The sequence below is a fragment of the Callithrix jacchus genome, chromosome 7 (assembly GCF_049354715.1).
Source record: "Callithrix jacchus isolate 240 chromosome 7, calJac240_pri, whole genome shotgun sequence".
In the NCBI taxonomy this organism is placed as follows: Eukaryota; Metazoa; Chordata; class Mammalia; order Primates; family Cebidae; genus Callithrix; species Callithrix jacchus.
In genome coordinates this window covers 150,533,619-150,548,153 of record NC_133508.1, presented here as the reverse complement: position 1 = coordinate 150,548,153, position 14,535 = coordinate 150,533,619, and the positions used below count along the sequence as shown (strand labels likewise).

General features: G+C 36.6%; 1 protein-coding gene across 36 annotated transcripts in view; it reads left to right on the top strand.

Annotated features, from left to right (window-relative positions):
* ST7L (suppression of tumorigenicity 7 like) overlaps window positions 1–14,535 on the top strand; it is a 129,468-nt gene that overhangs the window by 34,141 nt on the left and 80,792 nt on the right. For 26 of the 36 annotated variants that reach the window (XR_622029.5, XR_622028.5, XR_013520337.1 and 23 more), the window contains 5 exons: window positions 2,453–2,607; window positions 4,109–4,206; window positions 4,474–4,588; window positions 7,591–7,663; window positions 8,594–8,696. Coding sequence is in view for 30 of the 36 variants with exons in the window: in XM_078332762.1 (XP_078188888.1) it covers window positions 2,453–2,607; window positions 4,109–4,206; window positions 4,474–4,588; window positions 7,591–7,663; window positions 8,594–8,696 (544 nt within the window). In the remaining 6 variants the exon portion in view is untranslated. Of the gene's footprint in view, window positions 1–2,452; window positions 2,608–4,108; window positions 4,207–4,473; window positions 4,589–7,590; window positions 7,664–8,593; window positions 8,697–9,849; window positions 9,869–9,902; window positions 9,960–12,600; window positions 12,869–14,535 lie in introns of those variants that run through there. The other 10 variants (XR_013520336.1, XR_008473104.2, XM_009001897.5 and 7 more) reach the window with 7 other exon arrangements.

Genomic DNA, 14,535 nt, shown 5'->3' with positions numbered 1-14,535 from the left:
TTTATTTTTCTTTTTGTAGAGGAAGGGTCTCATTTTGTTGCCCAGGCTAGTCTCGAACTACTGGCCTCAAGTGATCCTCCTGCCTTGGCCTCCCAAAGTGCTAAGATTACAGGCATGAGCCACTGCGCCTAGGCAGGAAAGCCAGTGTTTAAAGCAATAGTATATCTAACGCTTCACAGGGATCTAGTGTAATGAAATGGAGAAATCTTTGTTGATTCGTGAAATTATTATGTACTAATAGGGTCTTCCTATTTGAAGATGATGAAATGATATGATTTGCATTTTCCATATCTGAAGAACATTTTTTGTCTCCACTTAATGATTTCTACCTGCTATCACTTTTGTTTAATGCTTAATTTTCTATGTTTATCAATAATTTCTCTCCTCTTGCTTAGATAAGCACTAATTATTAGAAATACAATGCCACATATGTAACTTTACATTTTCTAGTATCCACATTTAAAAAGTAAAAAGAAATAGGTGAAATTAATCTGTATAATGTTTTATTTAGCTGTATTTAAAATATTGAAATACTCATTTTTTTATTATTTATTTTTTTATTTTTTGAGATGGAGTCTCACTCTATTGCCAGGCTGGACAGTTGTGTGATCTCCGCTCACTGCAGCCTCCACCTCTTGAGTTCAAGGGATTCTCCTGCCTCAGCCTCCTGAGTAGCTGGAACTACAGGTGCGCTACCACACCCAGCTAATTTTTGTATTTTTAATAGAGACAGGGTTTCACCATGTTGGCCAGGATGGTCTTGATCTCCTGACCTCGTGAGCCACCGTGCCCGGCCTAAAATATGTTAACATATAGTCAATGCTTTTCTAAAATCTGTTAATGAGGAACTTTACATTCTCTAAGTCTTCAAAATTCAGTGTGTTTTTACACTTGCATCACATCTCAATTCCAACTCGTCATATTTAAAGTTCTCGATAACCACATATGGCTAATGCCTAGAATACTGGACAGTGCAGGCTTAGATAATTACAACTAAGACATTGTCTCTAGAAGAGATGGGCTTGTTATTTCTGGGAGTGGAATAACGTTTTGTTTCTCTTTGTGGCCCCAAAACAAGAATTTGTTTATTAGCCAGGTGTTGACTTAAAAGATACAAAAGCCTGAGTAGGGTGGCTCATGCCTGTATCCCAGGACTTTGGGAGGCCAAGGTGGGTAGATCATGTGGTCAGAAGTTTGAGACCAGCCTGACCAACATGGTGAAACCCTGTCTCTACTAAAAAAATACAAAAATTAGCTGGGCGAAGTGACGTGTGCCTATAATCCCACCTACTCAGGAGGCTGAGGCAGGAGAATAGCTTGAACCCAGGAGGCAGAGGTTGCCCTGAGCCGAGATTGCAACATTGCACTCCAGTCTGGGCAACAGAGTGAGACTCCATTTAAAAAAAAAAAAAGATACAAAGAAAAGCCTCTGTGTTTTTTTTAGTGGGGTGAAGAAAAGAAAACTTGGCATAAGCATTGTTGTGAGGAATGAATGAGAGTAGGAATATGGGAGGAAGGACTTGAATTTAGAACAAGGGAAATTATACTGAATAATATTGTGGATAAGTCCATGGGAGGATGGGACAGAATGCAGAGGGGCATGCTCAAATTTGGGGGAAATGTCTAGTCCTGGAATATGTTTCTGAGTTAAACGTGCCTAGTTGGCCAAAGGACTGTCTTCCAATCTTCACCCTCCCTATACCTGCCCCGTGAAATGGATATCATAAAGTATATGGCGACTAAATCAGGTATGACCGGCCGGGCACAGTGGCTCACTCCTGTAATCCCAGCACTTTGGAAGATTGAGGCAGGTGGATCAAATGAGGTCAGAAGTTTCAGACGAGCGTGGCTGACATGGTGAAAACCCATTTTAACTAAAAATACAAAAATTAGCTGGTCATAGTGTCGCATTCCTGTAATCCCAGCTACTCAGGAACTGAGGCAGGAAAATTGCTTGAACCCTGGAAGACAGAGGTTGCAGTGAGCCGAGATCAGGCCATTGCACTCCAGCCTAGGTGACAAGAGTGAAACTGTCTCAAAAAAAAGGAGATATCACCACTAGAGGGTATAGTCTTCTGAGTGACAATTCAGATAATTCTTTATATATATCTTTTTTTTCTCCCCCCTTTCACAAAAAGAAAACGCAGGACAATGGGTTAGAGAATGAGACATACATTTTTTATTTAAAAGGACGAGATAAAGAGCAGAAGGGAAAGATAAGAGAGCAGAAAAATTATGGAATTTTTCTTTATGAATATACCAATATGTCCCTATTAAAGAATATACCAATATGTCCCTATTAAAGTAAAATATTGAATGAAGTTTTTTTTTTTTCTTCAAAAGGTGAAAAAAGTATAGGAAAGGAAATATGATGTAGAGCAAAGGGACATAACCAAGAGAAAATACTTGCTGTATCATTTTATTTAAAATTGCCTTCCCGCTTTCTTCATAGCTGTGCCACTGCATACGTTCTACTGGCTGAGGAAGAAGCAACAACTATTGTAGATGCTGAAAGGTTATTTAAACAGGCACTCAAGGCAGGAGAAACAATTTATAGGCAGTCACAGCAATGCCAGCACCAAAGTCCTCAGCATGAAGCTCAACTGAGTAAGCACGTTTGAACTGTTTATTATTGTCTTTTAGCTCCTCAAATTTGCTTGTGTCTTAACACAAAACAACAATAATAAAAAACTTAATACTTACAGGTTAGTTAATTTTCACTGGAAATAACTAATCTATTCATGATACCAACAAGTCAGCAAGACAGAAATGTGTATTAGCCAGAGAAAGCTTAGGGAAGGGAACAGATCTGCTCAGGTTATTGAGAGAAGACGTGCTGCTCTGAGACTTAACTGTAATTTATTTCATGTGAGAATTGGACTGTTCATTGAAAAAACATAACTCAAAAACTTTCAGCATTCAGGAGAGGCTTCTAGTGATAATAAGCAGCTATAATCTTTATCCTCACCCTTACTCTAAGCAAGAGTAAAGGTACATTATTTGGTTTGCTCTTCAGACTGTGTATCTGCATATAGTGCTGGGGAGTGGCTCCTTTCACACCATCTGATTCTTAGCCCTAAATCCAGCATCATACTTGGCACTGATTCTTTCTTTGGCTGGTTTTTCTCCAGATGTGCTTGAGATCAGATGAACCATAGCAACAGAAGGCTTTTTGATTCTTAGATATGCTTTACCAATTATGATTGAGATTTTTTTTTTAACCAAAGATGTTAGAATCATCAATGATGCTGCTTCCTGCTATTTTTATGGCCAGAGGGTTTTGGTTTCATGATTTTGGCAAATAGTGAAGTGGGAAATAAATTGAAATATGTTTATATAATGTATTATCCACTAGCAGTTAAGTTCTAAATCTTTTTTTGTTTGTAAATTAAAATTTGGAGAATGTTTTTCTCCCTAAGCTAAATACAGATATATAAGGTATGTTTCATTGATGCACATTTTTATAACACAGATTTGTGGGAAATATATAATTATGTAGCCTGGAACTAATGAAACTACATCTGTAAAAAAAGTCATGCCATTTGTCTTTGTATAATCTCAAATATGGTTATGAGATAGTTACAGAAATGTTTGTTAGCTCTTTCTAGAAGTAGTTTTATAGTTTGTCAGTTACTGTTAAGAAAAGTTTACATTAGCCATGGAAACTTTGTTTTGGACATTTTATGTTTTTCAATTAAAACAATAGAGAATATCAGAGTAATAGTACATTTATGCACTAACTTAAAATACTAGGTTAATGTTGTATCTTCCTTTTAATGTATGTATTTCTTTTCTGTTAATGTTAAAATAAACTTATCAATCATATACAAATTATATATACTATAGTTAGGTTACCATGAGAGGCAAAAATAATTAAATGTGTATTTTAAGTTTTAATGCAGAAAACTTAAAACACGCACAAAAATAGAGAACATTCCTGTTCGATAGTCATCATCCAAATGTAGCCATAATTAGTATTCTTCCATTCTGACACAATTTAATTTTAATTGAATCTTCCAAGGGAAGCAAATAACAGAAGTGGATATGTTAATGAAATAGCAGCCCACACTACAAAAGTGATAGTTGTTATTTTTTTTATTCTAAATAGGGAGAGATACCAATGTACTGGTATATATTAAAAGAAGATTGGCAATGTGTGCAAGAAAATTAGGAAGAATAAGAGAAGCAGTAAAAGTAATGCGAGATGTAAGTAAATTGATGGTGGGACTATTATATTTATTCCTCCACAAACTAAAATATAGTTAAGTCGCCAGTTATTTTAATGCAGAGTCACTGTTTTTTAATTGGTAGTTTTTAGAACAAGATGTTTATTTAATATATGTACCTTTCCTAAGGGTTAGGTCTGCTTCATAGCTATGTTAAGAAACAAGAATTTCTACTTTAATGAATCTGGCTCAGCTCTATTGAGTTCCTTTGTTATGACTTTAATCTTTTTTTCCTTTTAATATACAGTTGATGAAAGAATTTCCTCCTCTTACCGTGTTGAACATCCATGAAAATCTCTTAGAATCACTTTTAGAATTACAGGCCTATGCGGATGTTCAGGCAGTCCTAGCAAAATATGATGGTGAGTCATGTTCCCTTAGTGACAGCATTGTTACTCTTTTCCGATGATGTAATCATAAATATGGTTATACTCTAGTATTTATCTAATTTTCTCTATTTTACCAGTCAATATTTAGCATACGCTGAGTTTGCTATTACGTATCTTCTTTATCAGGACTTTTATTAGCAAAAGACTGCAAGGAAGAACTTTTCTTCTGTCAAGATTTACTTGTTTGTTGATTGAGTGCCTAATATGAGTGAGGCATTCAGAATATGATAGTGAACAAGACAACATGGGAGGCTGGGAGTGGTGACTCACACCTGTAATCCCAGCACTTTGGGAGGCTGAGGCGGGAGGATCACCTGAGCCCAGGAGTTGGAGACTGGCATGGGCAACATGGCGAGACCCTGTCTCTACAAAAAAAAGTTAGCGGGGCATAGTGTTGTGCACCTGTAGTTCCAGCCTCTTAGGAGGCTAAGGTGAGAGGATCACTTGAACCTAGGAGGTTCAGGCTATAGAGAGCTGTGATTGTGCCACTATAGTCCAGCCTAGGCAACAGAGGGAAGAAGACTATCTCAAAAAAAAAAAAAAAAAGAAGAAGAAGAAGGGAGGCCTCATTGGATTTACAGTTTAGTGGAAGAGTAAACTGAGCTGTGATTGCACCACTGTAGACCAGTCTATGCAACAGAGGGAAGAGACTGTCTCAAAAAAAAAGAAGGGAAGCCCTCATAGGATTTACAGTTTAGTGGACAATACAAACAAACAAGCAGCAGTTACATTGAAGACCGAGTGTGTGGTGAGATAACTGGAAAAGCACGGGTGTTATGCACATAGTGGGGCTACTTCATTTGTTTTGGAGTGTCAAGCAAGGCTAACAGAAGTTGCTTAGTGGCATTTACTATAAGAGTAATTCAGAATAACATTTTTACAATGCTTGTTAGTTACAAAATGCAATGATAATTTGATACTTATAATAGTCTTGTGATGTGGTAAGACAAGTATTTTTACTGTCTCTAATCACTAAATAGGGAAACTGGAGTTTAAGAAGGTTGAAGTATTGGGGTAAGTTCTCCCAGCCAGTAAAAGGCAAATCCAGGTGTTTGATTTCTTTGTTCACTTGTCTTCCCAAGGTAACAATTCAATATATATTGGTTATTTTTGTTATTATGTTATAATAATAGCAGTTTACCACACATGAAGTTTGGAGAATTTTAAAGACAAAGCCTTTCTTCTCATCCTGAGAGAGGAATCAGCTTTTAATCTCAAGCTGAAATTTTGGCATTTCTATGCTTCTGGTCATATCTTTTTTTTTTTTTTTTTGTCTTGGACTTTCGCTCTTGCTGCCCAGGCTGAAGGGCAATGGCACAATTTTGGCTCACTGCAACCTCCGCCTCCTGGGTTCAAGCAATTCTCCTGCCTTAGCCTCCCCAGTAGCTGGGATTGTAGGCATGTACCACCACACCTGGCTGATTTTGTATTTTTAGTAGAGACAGGGTTTCTCCATGTTGGTCAGGCTGGTCTCAAACTCCTGACCTCAGGTGATCTGCCCGCCTCGGCCTCCCAAAGTGCTGGGATTACAGGCATGACCCACTGCACCTGGCCTCTGGTCCTATCTTTTACTTTAACAGAACACATGTAAGTCACTTATTGGAGGCTGGGCACAGCAGCTCACACCTGTAATTCCAGCACTTTGGGAGGCCGAGGAGGGTGGATCTCTTGAGCTCAGAAGTTCAAAACCAGCTTGGGCAACATAGTAAAACACCATTTCTACAAAAAATATTATTAAAAATTAGCTGGGCGTGGTGGCATGCACCTGTAGTACCAGCTGCTCAGGAGGCTGAGGTGGAGATTGCAGTGAGCCAAGATTACGCCACTGTACTTCAGCCTGGGTGACAGAGAGAGACCATATCTCAAAAAAAAAAAAAAAAAAAGTCATTTATTCACATTTGTCCTGTTATAGGTTTCTACCCATTCGCTTGGGAATCCCCATGACTTGGGAAGTTTGAAATGTGTTATACTTGGAAAGAGAAGTTTATTTCTTTTAAACATCTGGAATTCTTAAGCAATGCTTCAGAATAGTGTAGGCTCATGGAGAAATTTGTGAGAAATTCTTTCCATATGTAATTTACTGGATACATGGCCTGCTTGCAATACTTATGATGAACCAAGCTTAGGGACTGAATACAAGAAATTAAAATAGAATCTGATTCATTAAAAATAAAATAAAACTAAAACTGATAAAGCATATCTAAGTTGATATGCTTCTGTATTTTCATAAGTCCCAGCTTTTCATGCTGGAATCCTGAGGAAATTGAAAGCAAATTTACTTTCTCAGTTCTCCATTTGCTAGTATGATTCTGGAATCAAAAATATCAACAGAGTTCTTCAGTCTTACTCTTCTGAAAGCGTTATTTTGGACATTCTTTTAAAAATGATTTATGTAATTAATTTACCTATAGTTCCAGATGAATTTTTTATTTTCTAAAAAATAGTAATTTAAGAAAATACAGAAATCTAGGAAGAAGAAAAAAAATCATGCTTGGTTGAATCAACTTGGATTTAACTACTGTTAAATATTTTAATTTTTTTTTCTAATTTTTGTTTTTCTCTATGAATGGATGAAAGTTTTACATAGTTTTAATTATACTATTCATTTTTCCCTGAACTTATAAGCAGGTTATTATAAATATTTGTTGAGTACATTTCACCCATTGTGCAGAGGGCTTTCATAGACATAATTTCATCTCAGTCAGAAAAGCATCATTATTTTGAGAAGAGAAAACTGAGGTCAAACAAGTTGCTACTAGCTCCAAGATTCTTAGCTGGTAAATAATAAGATCAAGATTCAGACTCAGCTTTTTCAACTTCATATCTGGGTTTTTCTTACTATATTATACATTTTTCAATATAATGTCCAGGTTTTTCCTATATATCTATTGAATTTGCATTGTGAACTATTCTTATTAAGAAATTGTCTCAGTACATTTTTTGTAATTCCTACCTGTATTGAATAATCATTACAGATATAAGCCTTCCAAAGTCAGCAGCAATCTGTTACACAGCAGCACTGCTGAAGACAAGGACAGTTTCAGATAAGTAAGTGCTATAAAAACCACAGTAATTTGGAAAGACTGCTAAACTCAATAGGTTTGTCCTCTACTGACTTTAAACAATGCTGTTTTCCACTCTACTTCCTCTTGAATAGCCCTGGATCTTTTAGGGCTTATAGACTTATAAGCCCTGTGTAGTAGTGGAAAGAGCAAAGTTTTTAGAGCTAACCTGAGCTCAAATTCAAACTCTACCACATTCTAGCTATAGAACTGTAGGCAGGTTGATCATTTTGAGTTTCTCCTTCATCTGTAAAATGAGAATAATACCACAGGAGGGTTGAGGAGGATTATGTGTGGTAAGTGCCAAAAGCAATATCTAGAAAGAAGGCACACACAATAAATGGTAACAATGATGATGATGATGAAGTATGTAGGGAAATAGGCATATGTTATTTCTTCTTAGAGAATAATTCTGAGTTCTGCTGCTTTTCTTGTGTTTTTGGCTACTTTTAATGAATTCTCTTTATTGTGCAGATAAGATACTCAGAAATCAACCAAATGGCGATTATTTTCTTTCACCTTAGATTTTTATGCTTTGATATGAATTAGAATGGAATTTTCAGTTTGTTTCCTCTCAGATAAGAATTTGATAAGAATGTACTGCTATTTCATGAGATTATTTGGATATCCCTGTGTAGCATTTATTACTTGGTTACCTTTTCTAAAGTGTACCTTCAGTGGACTTCTCCTGAAGGTCTTCTTTACCTAAGTTTGAAGATTTTCATTCCTTATGCTGCTTTGTTTTTTACATGTTGAACCACAAGGCTTTATTTATTTATTTTGGTAGTCCTCTGGCTTTGTTTTCGGCCATCTCCAGAAACTCCTTTGATTTAAGGGGCTGTATTATTATCTAAATCCATACTTTCTTTTTTTTTTTTTAGCATATTTATTTTTTCATTTTGTGGTTTTCTTGTAGATTCTCTCCAGAAACAGCCTCCAAAAGAGGGTTAAGCACAGCAGAAATTAATGCCGTGGAAGCAATTCATAGAGCTGTGGAATTTAATCCTCATGTTCCAAAAGTGAGAAATTTTATTATGAAAATACTACCTTTATTTAAGTTTATCAATTGATGACCATGTAGACCAAAGTCTGGGTCACCATTATTTGGTGTGGAATTGTTTTATTCTGCTGTATTTCAATGCTTATTATTCACTTTAAAGGGGATGTTGAAACATTTAGGCATTTAGAAAGGTGGAAAGGAGTAATAGTTAGCTATATGCTTTGTAATGACTATCAAAATATAATTTGAACTGTGTTCGCTTAGCTGTTCTTTTAGTATAGTTACAGAGAAGAAATAACGGCTTGGTCTTAAAAGATTATTCATATTTCATATCACTAAATCAAATTTCCTGTTACTTTGAAAGCTTTTTCTACACAGATGCCTAGCTTTTGAACTACAGTTGGGTAGACAAAAACTAAAGACAAATAGATTAAAATAATCAATGATAGGAAGCAGATGTGGAAATTCCCAAACTGGCTGATGCTTATTTAGTCCCAGATGATGAATGTATATACTTGCTTTGTCTTTATATTGTATACCTTGCAGTCATACAAATTATTGCTTAATCTTTGAGTGTTATAACACAAAGTAAAATTTAGGATTTTGGGTGGACACAGTAGTTCATGCCTGTAACCCCAAGACTTTTGAAGGCCGAGGTGGGAGGATTACTTGAGCCCAGGAGTTTGGGATTAGCCTGGGCAACGTAGTGAGACCTCATTTCTGCAAAAAATACAAAAATAATCTGGACATGATGATGAATCCTGTTGTCTCAGCTACTTGGGAGGCCAAGCGGGGAAGATCGCTTGAGTTCAGGAGGTCAAGACTGCAGTGAGCTGCAATCATGCCACTGTACTGAAGCCTAGATGACAGAGTCAAACCCCATCTCAAGAATAAAAAAGAGGGGGATTTTACAAACAATGCCCCACGTTAGGAAGTATAGACTATTCAAGAATAGATGCCCTTACTGTGAAATGTAATTATAGCCATTGACTCCAGTGTAAAGGGCGTTAATAGAAAGTGGAAGCTGGAATGAAGAGCTATAGTAAAGAGATGAATTGCTAAAAGATGATTTCCAAGAAAAGGATATTGTAAGCCTGTTAGAGATATGGTTAAGAAAAGTACTTAAGTCCAAGAAAGAATGGTACAAATATTTATACCATTCTCTCATTAAGTGACGCTGGTTCCATACATTTAAAGACTGAAGTTTCACATTCCATGATTTCAGTTATCCATAATCAGCCTCTGTCTGAAGATATTAAATGGAGTATTCCGGAAGTAATTCGTAAGTTTTAACTTGCATGTTGTTCTGAGTAGCTTGATGAACTCTTACACCATCCCCCTCCATCCAACCTAGTAAATGACTCATCCCCTTGTCCAGCATATCCACACTGTCTATGCTACCCACCCGTTAGTCGCTCTTAGTAGCCAACTCAGTTCTCAGATTGACTGTCATGGTATCATAGTGCTTGTGTTCAAGTAACCTTTATTTTACTTATTAGTGACCCCAAATGCAAGATTGGCATATTATTATAATGGTTGTATTTTATTATTGGTTGTTGGTTATTAGTTTCTTACTGTGCCTAAATTATAAATTCTATCATGGGTATATATTTGGAGGAAAAATCATGGTGTATATAAGGGTTTGGTCCTATTTGTGGTTTCAGATATCCACTGGGAGTCTTTTTTTTTCTTCTTTTTTTTGAGACGGAGTCTCGCTGTCACCCAGGCTGGAGTGCAATGGTGCAGTCTCGACTCACTGCAACCTCAACCTCCCAGGTTCAAGCCATTCTCCTGCCTCAGCCTCCTGAGTAGCTGGGATTACAGGTGCAAGTCACCACGCCTGGCTAATTTTTGTATTTTTAGTAGAGACGGGGTTTCACCATGTTGATCAGACTGGTCTCGAACTCCTGACATTGTGATCTGCCCGCCTTGGCCTCCCAAAATGCTGGGATTACAGGCGTGAGCCACTGCACCCAGCCCCACTGGGAGTCTTAAAATATATGTCCTAAGGATATGGGGCAAGTACTGTAAACTTTTTATTATGAATTCTTCTACACATGCAAGAAGGTGTATAAAACAAAATGTGCATCTTAATGATTTATTACAAAGTAAATGCTTGAAAACTACCGAGGTCCAGAAACAGAACATTGTCAATTCACAGATGCCTACCTGACTGCCCTTTCCCATTACAACCTCTTCCTTCTTATCTGAAGGTACCCACTATTCTTATTTATTAATTATGTTCATTTCTTTGCTTTCTTTATGTTTTTTATCTGTACCTTTCCTTTATTTCTGGATTTTTTTTTCTTTTTAAGACAGAGTCTTCTACTTTTCAGGAGGCTGAGGCAGGAGAATTGCTTGAACCCAGGAGGCAGAGGTTTCAGTGAGCTGAGATCAAGCCATTACACTCCAGCCTGGGCCACAGAGTGAGACTCTGTCTCATTTAAAAAAAAAAAAGGAAAGAAAGAAAGAAAAGAAAAAAACAAAGACAAGGTCTTTCTCTCATGCCCAGGCTGGAGTGCAGTGGTTCTATCTTGGCCCACTGCAACCTCCGCCTCCTAGTCCCAAGCAATCTGCCTACCTCAGCCTCCCGAAGTGCTGGGATTACAGATATGAGCAAACATGCGCCTTGCCCTGGATTTATAAATGAGTTAAAGAGTGGTCCATGTTTATTCTCTGGAATAATTTATATAAAATTAGAATTATTTCTGCCTTAAATTAGTAAAATTTGTGATTAAAGCCATATGATTCTTCAGTTTTGTGAGACTTTGAGTTACAAATTTGTTTTTTTAATAATTTAATTACAAATTCAGTTTTTAAGCATATCATAACTATTGAAATTTTTTGTTTCCCATTGGGTGTGGTGGCTCACGCTTGTAATCCCAGCACTTTGGGAAGTTGAGGTGGGCAGATCGTGAGGTCAGGAAATCGAGACCTTACTGGCTAACATGGTGAAATCCCGTCTCTGCTAAAAATACAAAAAAAAAAAAAAAAAATTAACTGGGTGTGGTGGTACATGCCTGTGTTCCCAGCTATTCTGGAGGTTGAGGTAGGAGAGTCACTGGAACATGGGAGGCAAAGGTTGCAGTGAGCCGATATCTCACCACTGCACTCCAGCCTGGATGACAGAGCAAGACTCCGTCTCAAAAAAAGAAAAAAAAAATTTTTTTGTTTCTTCTTATGTTGGAATTTGGTAAGTTGTATTTTTCTAAAAATTTATTTCATCAAAATTTTCAAATTTATTGACATAAAGTATTCATAAAATCCTTTTATTACCTCATTAATATTTGCAGAATTAATTGAAATATCCACTTTTTAATTTCTAACATTGCCTACTTTTTTTTTCCTTCATCAAATTCCTTAGGGATTTGTCAATCTTACTAGTTTTTACCAAGAACTTAGCTCTGGCTTTGCTGATTTTTTTTTTTTCCTACTATTTCTGATTCATTCATTTCTGCTCTTTATTGCCTTCCTTCAACTTAATTTGAGTTTATTTTAATTTCCTGTGTCTTCTTGCATAGATGCTTAACTCTGTAATTTTCAGCCTTTCTTCTGATGGATACCCAGTTAAATCTAGAAACTTCTCTCAGCATCAGCACAATTTTAACTGCATACTATGGCCACCTTTTTGTTTTTTATATATTTAGTTCGAAATATTTTCTTTAAAAAAAAATAGAGACAGGATTTCTACATGTTGCCCAGACTGGTCTTGAACTCCTGGCCTCAAGTATCCTCCCTCCCTCCCAAAGTGCTGGGATTACAGGTGTGAGCCACCTCACTTGGCCCAAAATATTTTCTAATTTGTTTGTGATTTCCTCTTTCATTTAGAGTTGTATTTATTCCATTAAGGTAGATATACTAAACAACAAATTTTATTTACATTTTTTCCCTCTTCTTCTTTGTTCTGCTTTGCTCATGTTGAGGAATAACAGCTTTCCAAAGTAGATCAAACAGCCTTCTATTAGAAGAAGTTGCCAACTAGGATTTTCATAACCAGAGAGGAGAAGTTGTTACCTTGCTTCAGACCTTCAAAGGACAAGCTGACTCTCTTCTTAGGGGTTAATGCAGCTGGTGACTTTAAGTTGAAGCCAGTGCTTATTTACCATTCCAAAAATCCTAGGGCCCTTAAGAATTATGCTAAATATTTTCTGCCTGTGCTGTATAAATGGGACAATAAAGCCTGGATGACAACACATCTGTTTATTGTGTGGTTTACCACTGTTTTAGGTTTACCACATGGTTTATCACTATTTTAGGCCCACCGTTGAGACCTACTGCGCAGACAAATGATTCCTTTCAAAAGATTATTGCTGATTGACAATGTACCTAGTTACCCAAGAGTTCTGATGGAGATGCATAAGGAGATTAATGTTTTCATGCCTGTTGACACAACAGGCATTCTGCAACCCACAGATTAAGGAGCCATTTTGACTTTGAAGTCCTATTATTTCAGAAATACATTTAGTAAGGCCATAGGTCCCATACATAGTGATTCCTATGGTGGATCTGGGCAAAGTAACTTTTGTATGCCATGGGAGACAGAAAGATTCGTGTGACTTGCTTTATTTTGATATTTGCTTTATTGCAAGATCTGGAAGTGAACTTGTAATTCGTCCGAGATATGTCTGTAGTTACAAACATGAATTTTGGGATACATAAAATATGCCTCAGTAAAACTGTGTAGATATAGATAAACTTTAACACTTTAAAATTATTTTCATTTATAGGTAGAAATTTACCTATTTTCCCTTCAACTAAATATCAAAGCAGTTGACAATTCAAAATATCCAGCTAAGTAGAGTGGTGCTATAAACTTACATTATTGTTTGTAGCTGGACCCTTTAAGCCAAGTGTTATCAAACACAATAATTATTAAGGTTTCTTGGAGAATTGGTTTTTTTTTTTTTTTTTTTTTTTTGAGATAGAGTCTTGCTCTGTCACCCAGGCCAGAATGCAGTGGGGTGATCTCTGCTCACTGCAACCTTTGCCTCCTAGATTCAAGTGATTCTCCTGCCTCAGCCTTCTGAGTAGCTGGGTCTACAGACATGCACCACCATGCCCAGCTAATTATATTTTTAGTAGATGGGATTTCACCACGTTGGCCAGGCTGGTCTTGAACTCCTGACCTCAAGTGATCCACCCACCTCGGCCTCCCAAAATGCTGGGATTGCAGGTGTGAAGTACTGCACCCGGCCAGTTTTTTTGGAGAAATTTTAAGCTTCACCAACCTGAATAATATCCCACTTAAATAACATTGATGTTATATGAACTGAGAGAGCTCTGGAATTTGTGGCCCGTTGTTTTTGCTAGGGTTTTACAAGTGATGGAGTATGTACAGACCCCTCTTTTTCTTCAGTTACGGTCTCTGTTCCTGACCGTCAGCTGGAAGCAAGCAAACATAAAGGGATTTAGGGGTTTTCTTCTTCAGACTTCAATTGTGGGTCATGATAACTTATTTAACCTAAGGAAGAGTGACATTTCAAATATATGTATATCTATAAATCTTTTATTCTCACAAATTTATTATGCAAATGGTTGTATGAATCTTAGCAGTAAAACGACAAAGGACAAAGCCGTTTTAGATAGAAATTTTTTTGGCAACTTTCCACATAACTACAACAGAAATGGCTGTAGGTCTAGAGCTATGCAATTTGTTAAAGCTGGAAACTATTAGAAGTGCAATAGAGAAAGATGATATAAATTTCTTCAGGCTATGAATTTAGGTATTTCATTAATATTGATAGCTTGTTTAGATTTTTTTAAATTCTACTAAATGAATTTCAGTGTATAGTCACTGATAGTACCACAGTAAAAAAAATTAGAACAGCATGTGTTCATGGTTTTTTGCTTATTCTTCA